Genomic DNA, 13,930 nt, shown 5'->3' with positions numbered 1-13,930 from the left:
TACATACATTTTAACTTTAATATTAACAAATGTTTATTCGAATATTGATACATAGATGTTCATTTGGATATGTGTATATTCACGCATATATTAATTATATTTACACATATATATTAATGTATGTCATTCACATATCCTAAAATGTTCAAAAATCATCACATGTTGTTCATTCATCGTAGAAAATGTATTATTAATTTATTACTTTACAATGTCTTCATTTTCGAATTCTTTATTGTTATTCATTCGTAAATGTTCAATTTAGAATCCTTACACGTACTTTTGTTTGGAATGTGTTCATGATTGTTATTTTTTTTTTTAAATACGTGAAATCTTATTGTACAGGATAATCAAGCAAAGAAGTTGAAGGCGATAAATATATTGTGCTCATCGGATTATATAATTCATGGAAAATACACAAATTTCATATGATTAGATGTGAAACAAGGAGGATATATCTATATAGACACTTAATTTATACCAAATGTAGCAATTAATAATGTTCATTTAACAAGACACATATGTACATTTAAGATTGAATGGTTCACTTTCATGTTTCTGAAGCAATTACATGAAATAGAATAGAAATGTGTTATTATTGTAATTAAATTAAATTAATTTTATATTAGAGATTATTTTTTAATAACATTTTATTTAAATAAATAGAATTCTTAGATGTATGTATTTGCATACAACTTATTACATTACTTACACGGTTACACATAGCTCTTGAAATGAATATTTGATGATAAAAAAAAAAAAAAAAAACTTATGTTGAAACATTAAAAAAAAATAATAATAATGAACGTTTGATGAGGTAATACTTCTTACAATAAAAATGATTTGAGTATAGTAATCCTTATAAATAAACTTGTTCTCAAGTTTATCTATAATAAATTTTAAAAATACAATTCAGAAAATATACGAAGTATTAATTAGAATAAAAAAAAATAAAAATAAAAAAACACCTTACTAAAAAATGAACATTTAATAATACAAAAATGAACATTTACCAATACACAAATGAACATGTTATAAAAATTTACAAGAAATTCATAAATGAAAAGGAAAGGGCAGGACACGCGCGGAGGATGTGGGGGTGTAGGCAGTGTTCCCTACCCGGGGTGTAGGTAAATATTTGTATAATCTTGGTAAGACTCTTAATCAATCCTGATGGAAACAAATTCAACCAGTCCACAAAGGCCCAAACACGGTCTAATCATTCAAAAATAGGCCTAATTTTACGCTTGTTTGTCCATGTAAATTTCTGACCAGAGTATCCCAAATCCACCATATTACAAGCAGACATACAGTGAGAGTGAGGGATAACTCAAGTGGTTAGAGCTTCCCTTCTGATTCCAGGAGATCCTGTGATCGATTCTCACCATCGCCCTTGTGGCTCTTTAAACACAAAAAAAAAAAAACAAGCACACATACAGTCAAAGCCATATCCCACTTTTCACAAAGCCATGTTACAAAAGAAAAAAAAAAGTTAAAAATCCGCCTTTCATGAACAAGCGCCACACAAAATACAATAATAATCCTTTGTACATCCAGGTGTGTAGTGAACAAGCGCCACACAAAATACAATAATAATCCTTTGTACATCCAGGTGTGTAGTACATATACTACCAATAGTACCAAATGCCTTGGTGTTTTGATTTGTATTGTGTAAACTTTTACTTAATTATGCCACAAAAAAAAAAAAAAAAAAAAAAAAAAAAAAAAAAAGGCTATTCAAGTTGGGAGGAGCGTATTAAAATCAAGTCAGACAACACATGTAACAAGTCATTTGTGTGACAACTTAATGAAAAAAGGGCTAACAGCCAGTCCAACTTTTCATTCAGGAAATCAATAATAGAAAATATTGGGGCAGAAGAACACCATAGCCATCTCAATGAGGAGGTCAATTTCTAATGTTCTCTGCCCAAAATTTTAAAATTCCAAATAAGTCACCAGCAATGGCTTTATGTGGGTTGAATAAATCACATTCCAACCGAAATCCTATGAATTCAATCCTTTAAGAGGAAACAATTCAAACAGTAAGCAGTATGAACTGTTAATAGGTGCCAGGCTTTAACCCATTAATAGTGGGCACAGCGCCTCGGGTGTTCTTCACATATGCAATGTACTCTCCATAGTGCATTGTAAATGCGGTACTCTGATAGCGAGTCATTCTAATGCGCTGCCGCACTGAGTCTGTGATTACACCATTGTAACCTGCCTTTCGCATCAAGGAGTCAATAGCCTCAAGCTTTGTCCAACCTGAAAGGCATCATTATATCAGAGGGAAAACTAGCTTCCTTGCAGGCTTAACACTTCATTATGTATGCTTGAAATATGAGTAACATTTTTCAACTCCATATACATGGAAAGCTATAATATAAGCTATCAAAGTCAGCTTCACGCCATCACAGAAAGCAACACATACCAACAAATTCCAAAGGTCGAGGCAAAAACAAAATAGAATCTAGTGAGACCTTATTAAAAATGAATCTTCATGAGTCCTGACATGTCCAAAAATACTTTCATAAGTTTCTATTATTCAGATGTTAAAAATCTCCAGGATAAAAGAGCATGTACCTTAAAATGTGCTTTTTAAGAATAACTCTTTAGTCATATATAAACAGATGTACATTATATTATGAATGCAAGCGCACACAATCAAATGAAAATATCAGTATTATGGCTCCTCTCTGTTTCCCTGCAGGCTTAGAGTCGTTTTAATCATGAAATCTCTGGCTGTTACAAATCCAGAGCATTCAAAAATTCTTAGATACTCCCAGATTATATTGTTAATTGTCATTCTCCAACAACTATTAGTCAATTAACATTCAAACAATAAGTTCAGAATCAAATATATTTTCACGACCTTGCAAGGCTACAACAATCTAAAAACCACACAGAAATATTAAAATTTTCAGGTATTGATGCACGGCATCTAACAGAAATAAAACTGTTAAACCTCAGAAATTGTGAAGGTTAGGTATTAAATATATAAAGAGCCAAAAAAAAGTGTGTAAGGCATAAGAGGAAATTGAAGTCAGGATCTTTGTATACTGTCAAAATGGGACTATCACTTTACCATGACTAGCAAGATCGAGTGTCAATTAATTTAATTTTCGTAGAACATATACGAAGTATATGAAGCATGAAACATGTTTTCTGGAACTTGGAGAAAAAAAAAACACATTAAAGCCTACTGACATAATCAAAATACTGAAGCTGAATATTTCACACCAATGTGCTTTATATGCATGAAAGGCATAAACAAATAAGCTTGCAACCATCCAAGACCCAAAAACCCCTCTTGTTTTAATAACACCCGTATCAGGGGAAAAAAATTCACAGATTGACTACCAATATCATGAAAATGCGAAGGACAAGAAACAAAACTAAACGAAAGGAAAAAACAGCAAGTAAAAATCCTACTCTTGCTGGCCTATGGGATCTGAAGAGGCATGGTGTACATAGCCTTACCCTTAGGCTTTACTTATCTGGAATTCTTACACAGAAAATATTTTGAAATCAAGAACCTGGTAAAGGAAGTGCAGTAAGTAAGGTAACACAGTAATTGAATTTTGCAGAGAGAAAGGGGATTAACTGATTACTTGACTAGAACTAATTAAAACCCACAGCCTGAGGAGAATTTTCATGAGCCTAATATGGGAATGGGATTGACAAATAACAAAAGATAGCAGCCATCCATGATGACAAATTACCATGGCTATGAGATTGAGCTTGAGCTTGAGCTTCAGAGGCATCCTGCATAACAATTTTCTATGGACATTGAAGCGACATCACCTAATCTTAAATCGCCACTATATAGTGAACTAAGCAAAAGTATTTTGTGTCTATGGGATGCCACCACAACTTAATTCAGATAATAAACTTTGACTTCAAAACTTACAAGGCCAAGCAACTATTGATAAGATCACCTTCCAGTATATGTTGTATTTCTAGTTGAATATCATAGCAAGTAATGTCTATGGATCAAAAACAACATTACAAACTTTATTTTGTTTAAAACAATACAACCGACCTTCATGTGCAGCAACTTCAGGTAAGTATGTGGCACTTCGCCGGGTATTGTAGTCAGGATCAGTAAATTCAATTATTATACCATGCTTTCCTACCTGTCAGAAGAAAGCATCACACAGCACCAACCCAACATCATTTTATACAATACCTAAGGAAAAAAAAAAACTACCAAACATAGTTAAGTGACAATATTAATTGGAAATTTTTGGTAATTCCTTGTCATACAATACTATCATTATATAAATGCTTACAAAAAGAATGCAAAATTCATATAAAACATCCCCCTGCCCCATCAACAAAAAAAAAGAATTTAAGAAACATCAAGATAATTAAAGCCTAAGGGTAAGGCTATGTAGATACACCTATGCCTCCAGAAATGAATGATGAAGGAAGAAAAAGGTGGAAGGATTGATTCAGGATGTCTTATATTTCGACCACATAAGGTTGGCCACTCGAAGCAAAAGTAGTACTTGAAATAACCAACAATTGATAGAGCTAAACAGGTTTTATAATTAGAGGCCCCTCCTAATCCCAACAGAAACATCAGCCTTATGTTACTCCCAAAAGCTAACTTCTAACAAAAATAAACCCATCACGGGAATTTTATTGGCAATTGCAAAGATAAATATCAGGTTATAATAAGCTAGTTAGCCTAATAGTTACTCTCTCCACATTAATCATCACAAACAATCAACAAGTTCAACCATGAAAAAATCCTTTGTATACATAGATAGATTGGTCATTCTTGACATCAGCTTACAATACCAACAATAAATTAAAAAACTGCCCATCTATGTATATTACCTAAAAGATTTGAACATGAACAGATTATAATGATAGACCACTACCCATAATCAAATTTATAAGGAAACCATAAGTCTGACAACCAAAATATAAGGAAGAAGAACACAAACCTCCCAGTCAAGGTGGTCAGCAGCAGTTTCATATTCTGTCAGTATTGAAACTGTACATTCTAATTGGGGTAGTTCTTTAGCTTGAATTGGGGGGAAACGGCGATCTCTAAGTGCACTGTGACATAACATGCACATAATTTAGACTGTAGAATGGCAGAAGAGAAAAGATAGGGAAAAAAAAAATCTGCATAATAAACTGTACTAAAAACTAAGAGAAGTGAGCAGAAATAATTGACAAAGATAACAAAGTGTATAATTAGTAAACACCCCAATTCAACAGTTCTAAATTCCAAACATAATAATTTATATGTATAAATGTATTATTTTTATTTCCTTACATAATAAGTGTTGGCAATTGAAATCTCCAAACTACTGCCATTTTATTTCATCTCTCTCTAAAGATACTATGAAGCTAGTGCCTCAAATCTATTCGCATCAACTTCTCCAAAAAGATATGGACCATGTATTATTTGACTTATTTTCACTTATTTTACTAAAAAAGTACATATAAGTTCAGGCAAAATAAGTTTAGATAAGTTCTAATATTGGTTGATTAATTCTATCAACTAAAATAAATCATAATGAGGTCTAATATGTCAAGAAAAGTTTTGAGGTAAGTTAAGTTAAATAAGATAAATTAATATACATTCAGATAAGTTCAAATCAAATAAATATAATGCACCCTTACTCTGACCCTTTAATTGAAGGATCCTAAATGTAAATTCCAATGAATGATCTTTACTGTAAATTCCAAGTTTCAAGTTACACTTCCTCTCCAACTACCAACTAACGTGATCTCCTAATTTAGTACTCGCCTACTAAGTGATGTCTACTAACCAAGTTATAATCTCTCAGCTTAAATACTCCATCCGAGTATCCAACCTTAAATAAAAGCCTCAATTTCGTTGGTCAAAAATTTTAGGAGAGGGATTGTAGTGGGATATTGTTGAGTAAAGCTAAACAAAAAAGAAAGGCAAGGGCGTAGTTCATTGTTTTTAGGGGAATTAAGATAAAATATAGTGAAGTTAAAAGGGGTTTTGTTGGTTAAAAATGAATAAAAAAAAAAATAATAAAAGCACATAATAGACCCCACCCAAATGAAAAATGGGGCTTTAAATAGGGACGGAGGGGGTAATAAAAGTTGCAATGAGCAGTTTTAAATTGCAATTGGCAGGGAAAGGAAAATAAAATTAAAAAAATAAAAAATAAAAAATAAATAAATTGAAGTGGAGAATATGACTATAACTTGCAAGCATTAAGAAAAAGGAGAACACTTCAGTTCCACAAATCTGAGAGTAAGTGTCAAAGTCTAACAAGGAAGAAACACAATATAGAATTAACAATGACCATTTTGTGTCATAATTCATAAACAATTCAAGTAAATTGCAAATAAGGCAATTTACAAAGCTCATAGAAAGAAAGTGGGGTGTTAGCTCATAAACCATCAAAATAAGCTGATTTCGTTACTAGGAATGGGCATAATATACATGAAATATTAATACAATAAACTTTATTTCTGTAATATAACTCTCAAGTATAAAACTATGTTATGGACTATTAAGGCAGCATACATTACAAAGAGGCACTACAATTAAATGGCAAATAAGGAGAGAAACAAGGCCATATCATGTTTTTCTGTGGACAGTAGCTCCCACACTGCAGGAGAATTCACCAGTCAAACAGAAACATTAGTCACATGGCTTTCTCTCATGTCAGTCTGAAACTCTGAACTTCTTGTAAGGCTCAAGTGAGACAAATTCAGTTTACTAAAACACATGAAATTTTGGAATTGAAGCACACCCCAGCCCCTCAGGTTGCTCTTATTTTGCACAAGACAGCTATATTCATCCATTTGGATTATAAATGAACATAATCATCTACAAAACCCTTCATCTAACACTCCTTTCAAGAATACAGATAAGGTGGGAAAGGCATCAAAATGAAAATAACACCACTGGGAGAGATATATATGTGGCAATCTCTATCAGACTTTGATTGCATAAACAGTCACAAAGATTTAGTATCTACTAACCAGCGTCTTTCTGTCTTGAAGGCATCAAATTAACTCATAGGCATATCATAAAGTAAATGCTGCTCTACAGAAAATTTTTAACTAGGTCGTCAAGTACTCACTCCATTCTTTTTTATTCTACTCATTTACTATTCATGAGATCAAACTAAAAACATTTTGACTGTTCATTACTACTCATATACAAAACAAAAACTATCAAGTGGGATCATGTTAGAATTGTGTCTTTGTGTGGTATGTAAATATCAATTTTTCATAATTTGCACTAGTACGTAATGAAATACTTCCTCCATTCCAAATTAGATGACACGTTTTGACTTTTGATACAACTCACAAACTCTACTTTCACCAGCTTTTGTGGTTTATAGATAAGAAAAAACATAGTAATGTGGGATCTTGTTAGATTCATAATGTGTACTTTTAAAATATCAACTTTTTAATCTTTACTTATTGATATGATAATTAGATATACTTGCAGATAAATTCTTGCATTATGAAGGGAGTACAATTCTGTAACTCCATTTCAAAGTCAAAAAGCAATATTCTTAATCAAATGTAGTTGTTCATAATTAAAACAACTATACGTACATAATTTATAGGAAATTTAGTTTAGAACCACTAGGTTTTTTTTTTTCACAAAACAACAAGATGTTTTAAGAGATTTCATAAAACTCTATGGAGTATATAGACATCCCAAAAATAAAAGAAGTGCATAAGCATAGCAAATACAACATGTTGGACTTTGAAAAGAAAGAAAAATAAATCTTACTTCTAACCCAAGAAATTCAAATGTTTTGCTTAGACTATTACTAAAACAATTCTAGCCAAAAGAAATACGAGTGTAGAATGAAACAAAAGCAGGCAGCACACAAGAATAATTTATTACTTTCTGTTATAATCACCTCAATTTAAAAATAAATAAACAACAACAACAACAACAACAACAACAACAACAACAACAACAACAACAACAACAACAACAACAACAACAACACAATAATAATAATAATAATAATAATAATAATAAAAACCAAGCATAAGAAAGCAAAAGGAATCTAGGTGTGTAAGGTTTTTAGTAATATCATGTTGAAATTCATCAAAGGCACATAAATTCCATACAATACCTAGTAAGAGCATAGTCTCTAAAACCGTTGATTATGGTGCGGGCTTCAAGAGTTCCTATGCAGCCACGAAGGCGAGGCTCACCTCCATTAACCACCTTTTTCCAAGTTACAAACAAAGGGCTGCATAGAGAACCACAATCATTTAGTTCAAAACTCGTTGACATGTTATTCCCACTAGTACTTAATAAGTACTTCCTCCATTACATAATAGGCATATAGGCCACATTTGATTAGGGGTGTTTGTAAAATTGTTGAGTTAAATTACCATAACAAATTGTCACAAATTAAATTGTTGCATTTCTACCACACCAATATAGCACAGCTATAGGGCATTTAATTATTTTGGACAAAATAAGTTTAAGCATTCTACAAACAAACAAACAAACAAAAACACCATATAATTCTTCCACAAATAAGTTTATTTTGAGCAAATAACAATCAACTAAAACAAGTGCAGATAAGATAGGTCAAATAAAACAAATTCTTCTTTATCGGTAATACAAGGGATAAAGTGATCTATTATTACTTTTATTTTTTTCGGCCTAGAAAACGTATTTAGGCATGCAAAGTGTATCGTTATAGACTTGCTAATTATTGCATGTAAAATCAACTACGGAATTAGTAATAATATTTCATATATAATATATCATGGCCATCAAATAACCAACTAATAATGGAGAACAGAGAGCACCACCAATCTATTGGACAAGGTGAAATCAAGCATATGGGAACACGAATTATAGTTTCTACTATACAAGCGTAATCTACTAACACATACTTAACCCCTTGTTAGACTCAATCTTAATTTTTATTTACCTGACCTAAATTTAGTGAGATAGTAGATGAAGAGAATAGACTAAAATAAGAAGCCCAATAGCCCATTTACATAAAGATAGAAGTCAAAGAGGCCCAAGCCAGCAAGTTTAATGAATTTTAAAAGGAGGAGATGAATTCAAAAGAGGATAGAGGTACCAAAGGAGGAAATACATATCACAAGGGAACTACCAAACCACGATCAGATAACCGTTGCCAGATATCTCTATAAAAGCACAATGAAGGAGCAGAATTGAGAATCATATCAATAACTTTAACAATTTTCTTTTGCTTTCTTAGTTCTTAGCATTCTAGGCTTAGTAGCCTAGCATTAGTTTAGCGAAAGCAGTTAGTAACTTTCGATTGGGATTAATCATGGAGGTAAATTTCCCTCCTTCGGTCTAATTCAATCGTCAGTCTTTGTTCCTCTAAAAAGTTTCCTACTTGTACTTTGTGCTCTAATGTGGATTAGTCATTTGCTTTTTATCTACAAAGTTCTTGTTGTTTTGGTAATCATACATTGCTCGTACACTAGCAAGGCCTCTAACTCAAAGGTCGGTGGTTTTTAAGGGCATACCCCTAATGTATTCTTGCCTTATGCAAGGGAATCATGGGCTTATTTGCATTTTTGCACCAACACCCCTACAATAAGTAATGCTCCACTCAATTTACTTGTACAATACTCATTTGTAAAAACTATTAAAAACAAAATTCCAACAATCCCAACTCACACCATTCCACTTGGGTATTATTTCCCTTAGCCAAATTACTAACTATAGTATATCCCAATCAAAATTCAATAGATACAGATCATAATTATAAAAAAAAAACCACTAAACAAGAAAGACATGCAAAAACTATATCAACAATTCATGTACATAATGCATAATATATAAATAACAAATATCATTATTAATATTGTTTTTAATATAAATTAATTTATTATGATCAATTAATTAATAATTAATACAGAAAATAATGATTAGTGAAAAGAAAGAGAGAAAGGGGCATACTGATCACCCTCGTCGAAAGCAGGAGGAGGAATTTGGTCGCTATTGTAGTGAGCAACAAGTGTGTCAAAACAGTACACAGCCATTTCCTTGTTTGCCGACACCATTTTTTTTTTTTTGGGTGATTCAATTCAATTAAAAAAATTTGAAAATTGATGTTAAAATTAAAATAAATTGGAGCAGCTCTTGGAAATTGATGAAGTTAGGTTTTGAAGAGGGAGGTTGAGCTGCCTCAAACAATGGTGGTTGGAGGAAGAAAGAGGCGTTTTCCCCTTTCTCGCCTTTTGTTTTTTTTAGTATTTCAAATAAATAATGTTTTTTTTTTTTTTTTTTTTTTGATGAATAATAATGGAGGAAGGAGAAGCAAGCAATATGAAAAAAAGAATCTATTAACCTATACTAAAAGCAAATCGATCTAAAGCACTTGTCATTACCTTGTGAAAAATTTTCCCGCCTTTTTCACTTATCTCTCTTTTTTTTTTTTTATCCTATCCTATATATACCTAAATAAAATGTTGGTGAATATATTTTATATACCTTATATTTTTATTGTAACAAATATTTAACAACCGTGCATTATTGCACGGGATTTTAACCTAGTAACCTTTAATTTCAAAAAAAAAAAAAAAATTAGCTTTTGTTAGAAGCTTTCTCTCTTTCCTTTGTGCTATGGCTATGTTCTATACTTCTATTCACGTGATTTGATTCAAATTATTGTATTTTTTTTTTTAAATCTAGTTAGATATTAACTTAGGGTTTGTTCACAAGTATTGAACTGATTGAAAAAAAAAATTAGCTTTTGTTAGAAGCTTTCTCTCTTTCCTTTGTGCTATGGCTATGTTCTATACTTCTATTCACGTGATTTGATTCAAATTATTGTATTTTTTTTTTAAAATCTAGTTAGATATTAACTTAGGGTTTGTTCACAAGTATTGAACTGATTGGAGGCGGACTAAACTGAATAGAGTTGAAATGAATATTTTATGAGAGAAGAAAATTAGAAACTGAACAGAACTAAATTGATTGGAGCTGAATTGAACTGAACAGAATTGAAATTAAGCTAAAGTGAACAGGCCCTAGTCTATACACTAGTTTGAAGATACAAAATTACCAAATGATATGTAATTAGGTTGGTATTAGTATGCACTTTTCAAATATGAAAATTATGAAAATGAAGATATTCAATGATAAATAAGAGCAATCTGATTTGAATGGTGTAGTCGGATCTTGATTGATTATTTTTAAAATAAGTTAATGTCAAATTAAATAAGTTAAAGCCTAAAATAACTCCAACAACAAGCTAATTTGACAATTAGCTTGGCATGCTGCATAAGCTTTTAAGCTAATTGTCATTGTAGCTACTTTGAACTTTAATGGCTAGCTATTAGCTTCCAATTTAAATGAATTTCACCTCCTTAATCAACTTTTTATATTTCATTATATTGATTCTATTTTTTATTTTATTTTTTTGGTAAGTTTTTCTTCAAGCAGTCAAAGGTAATTTGCTTAACCAAGCTAATTGCATTTTCTAGCTCCAATAGCCAAGCTAATGGTTAGGGACTATTTAATATTGCAAGCAAGTCCCTGGCTACAACCATTGGAGTTGCTGACTTTGGCGAAATTAATCCATTACTCAATGGAGTTTCTTAGGTTGAAGCACTAGATTAGTACTTGTGCGATGAACGATTTAAGAAATTTAAAGACATTTTTATTAATATTATATTATTAATTAATAATAATTTTGCAACAAATCATATGAAAGAGTATTTTTAGAAAGAAAGACTTCATTAATGCGTTTTTTTTTTTTTTTGAAGAAAAGCTCCAACGGAGCAACTAGCTTTCATTCATAGAGAGATCGTCGTTCAACAAAGAAGAAATACAAGAAGGAAAATTAGAAAACCAAATACGACTACCAACCTCCCATGGCAAGCAATGAGCTAAACCATGAGCGACCTTATTACCCTCTCTACGAGTAAAGCTCCAAGAAACACTACTAAAAAAAGAACTAGCATGATAGAATCATCAAATTTAAGGTGAAGATTGCTTCTTCCCCTTTCTCGTGCCACAATCGCGTTAATGATAGCAAGACAATCACTTTCCACCACCACCTTAGAATAGCCCGCCTCTACTGTTGCATTAGTTCCCAATAAAATCGCTTTTGCTTCAGCAACACAAGGCTCCCAACGCTCCTCTGTCCTCCAGGCTGCAGCAAGCAACACCACTCCCCTCGAATCACGCACCACCGCACCAGCACTAGCCCCAAGACCTTCACAAACACCCCCGTCTACATTCAACTTCACCCAGCCATCTCTCGGAGGCTTCCATTTCTGCTTCGAGCCACGGACCCCCAGCCCTTCCACCTTCTCCTCTCCCTGGAGCTCAGCCAAAAGCTTTGACACATACTCCATGGTGCGCTTCGGATCACATCGTTCCCCCTCAAATAACCACTTATTGCGCGCAGACCAAATAGCCCAGCACATGGTCATAAAAAGGGCATGATCTTTAGATGATAGACGCTCAAAACACTCCCTAGCAAAATCCCCAAACTCGCTAAAACAGCCACTAACCGCATCCCCTAGCTCGCATTCGTTCCACAGCATCCTGGCAATAACACAATCTCGAAGCGCATGGAGCTCACACTCCTCAGCAGCCCCACAAATAGAGCATGTAATGACCCTCCCTGGCAGCCTCCTACCAAAGCCTACAAGAGTTGGAAGAGCCCCCCTGACAGCACGCCAGAAAAATACTTTCACCCTAGGAAGGGTGTTAGTACTCCACACCGTAGTCCAAAAACGAGCTGCAACAAGAGAAGGGGAGGCCTCGTCCCCCCTAGCATCACCATAAATGGCCCTGTACGCCGACTTGACAGAGTAATCTCCTCCTTTTTCAAGATCCCAGCACACCGAGTCCTCGGGAAGCCGACTACTAAGTGGAATGCCAATTATGCGCTCCCACTCAAAAGGAAGAAACAACTCCTTTATTTTTGCTACATTCCAAGTTGCTGTTGGAAGGTGGATTAAATCACACACTCTCAAATTTTCATCCGCATTACCTCTAGGGGAAATGACCTTCCTAGATTGAGTGTCGGGGATCCACATACTCTTCCAAACCAAAATGTCAATGCCATCTCCAACTCTCCACCTTAGGCCTCTTTCCACAACCCATTTAACTCCCCAAATACCCCGCCAAGAGTAACTTGGGGAATTACCAAGCTCCGAATCCAAGAAATCACCATTCGGAAAATAACGAGCTTTCAACACCTTAGCCACCAAAGAATCTGGAAACTGCAATAATCGCCATGCTTGTTTGCCTAGAAGAGCCGAATTAAAAGCTTTATAGTCACGAAAACCCAAGCCCCCTACCGCTTTTGGCTCACATAGTTTCTTCCAAGCAATCCAATGCATCTTTCGCTCTCCTTTCTTCTGCCCCCACCAAAAATTAGCTACCATAGAACGCAACTCGTCACAAAAAGAGGAAGGAAATTTGAAAACACTCATCGCGTAGGTCGGAATAGATTGAGCCACAGCTTTAATCAGAACTTCACGACCCGCCTTTGATAAAAATCCCCCCTTCCACCCTTGAAGCCTATTCCACAGCTTCTCTCGAATGCCATTCGTAAGCACCCTCTTAGACCTCCCTATCACCGTAGGAAGCCCCAAATACTTATCATGCACATCCACAATATTCACCCTAAGAAAATTCGCTAACTCCTCTCTCCTATCCACCGGAACACCCTTACTTACTAAAAGTCACCGTAGTCTTACCAAAATTTACCAATTGCCCCGAAGCTACCTCATAAGTGTGCAAAATGTCTCGAATAATATTAACTTCCTCCGCCTTGGCCTTAGAAAAGATAATACTGTCATCCGCAAAGAACAAATGAGAAATGGTAGGAGCCGACGGAGCAACCCGGATCCCGTGAAGAGTACCCCTTTCCACCGCCTTAGACAGTAACCCAGACAATGCCTCTGCACACAAAATAAACAAATATGGGGAAATATG

At 33.8% G+C, this 13,930-nt stretch overlaps 1 protein-coding gene across 2 annotated transcripts; it reads right to left on the bottom strand.

The window, feature by feature from the left end:
* Positions 1-1,778: 1,778 nt before the first annotated feature.
* On the bottom strand, positions 1,779-10,239 carry LOC145629061 (uncharacterized protein At2g38710-like). Of its 2 annotated transcripts, XM_081681538.1 has the most exons (5): positions 9,932-10,237; positions 8,106-8,225; positions 4,953-5,067; positions 4,040-4,133; positions 1,779-2,262 (listed from the first exon to the last, which is right to left on the bottom strand). In XM_081681538.1, exons 1-5 carry the CDS (start codon positions 10,033-10,035, stop codon positions 2,057-2,059), a joined length of 639 nt encoding a protein of 212 aa, XP_081537664.1. In that variant the 5' UTR covers positions 10,036-10,237; the 3' UTR covers positions 1,779-2,056. The 2 variants fall into 2 exon arrangements, with proteins under 2 accessions (XP_081537664.1, XP_081537665.1); XM_081681539.1 differs by lacking the exon at positions 8,106-8,225 and having other exon boundaries at positions 9,932-10,239.
* Positions 10,240-13,930: the final 3,691 nt, after the last annotated feature.

The sequence above is a fragment of the Chenopodium album genome, chromosome 4, assembly GCF_948465745.1.
Source record: "Chenopodium album chromosome 4, dcCheAlbu1.1, whole genome shotgun sequence".
NCBI lineage: Eukaryota > Viridiplantae > Streptophyta > Magnoliopsida > Caryophyllales > Amaranthaceae > Chenopodium > Chenopodium album.
This window is presented reverse-complemented; position numbering and strand designations above follow the sequence as displayed.

What these genes read in the sequence shown, in the direction of transcription:
- LOC145629061 (XM_081681538.1), bottom strand. Translation starts at nt 10,035, where the DNA reads ATGGTGTCGGCAAACAAGGAAATGGCTGTGTACTGTTTTGACACACTT. An exon ending in GCTTTCGACGAGGGTGATCA is followed by an intron (nt 8,226 to 9,931) that starts GTATGCCCCTTT and finishes TTCTCTATGCAG; the next exon opens with CCCTTTGTTTGTAACTTGGA. An exon ending in TGAAGTTGCTGCACATGAAG is followed by an intron (nt 2,263 to 4,039) that starts GTCGGTTGTATT and finishes GATGCCTTTCAG; the next exon opens with GTTGGACAAAGCTTGAGGCT.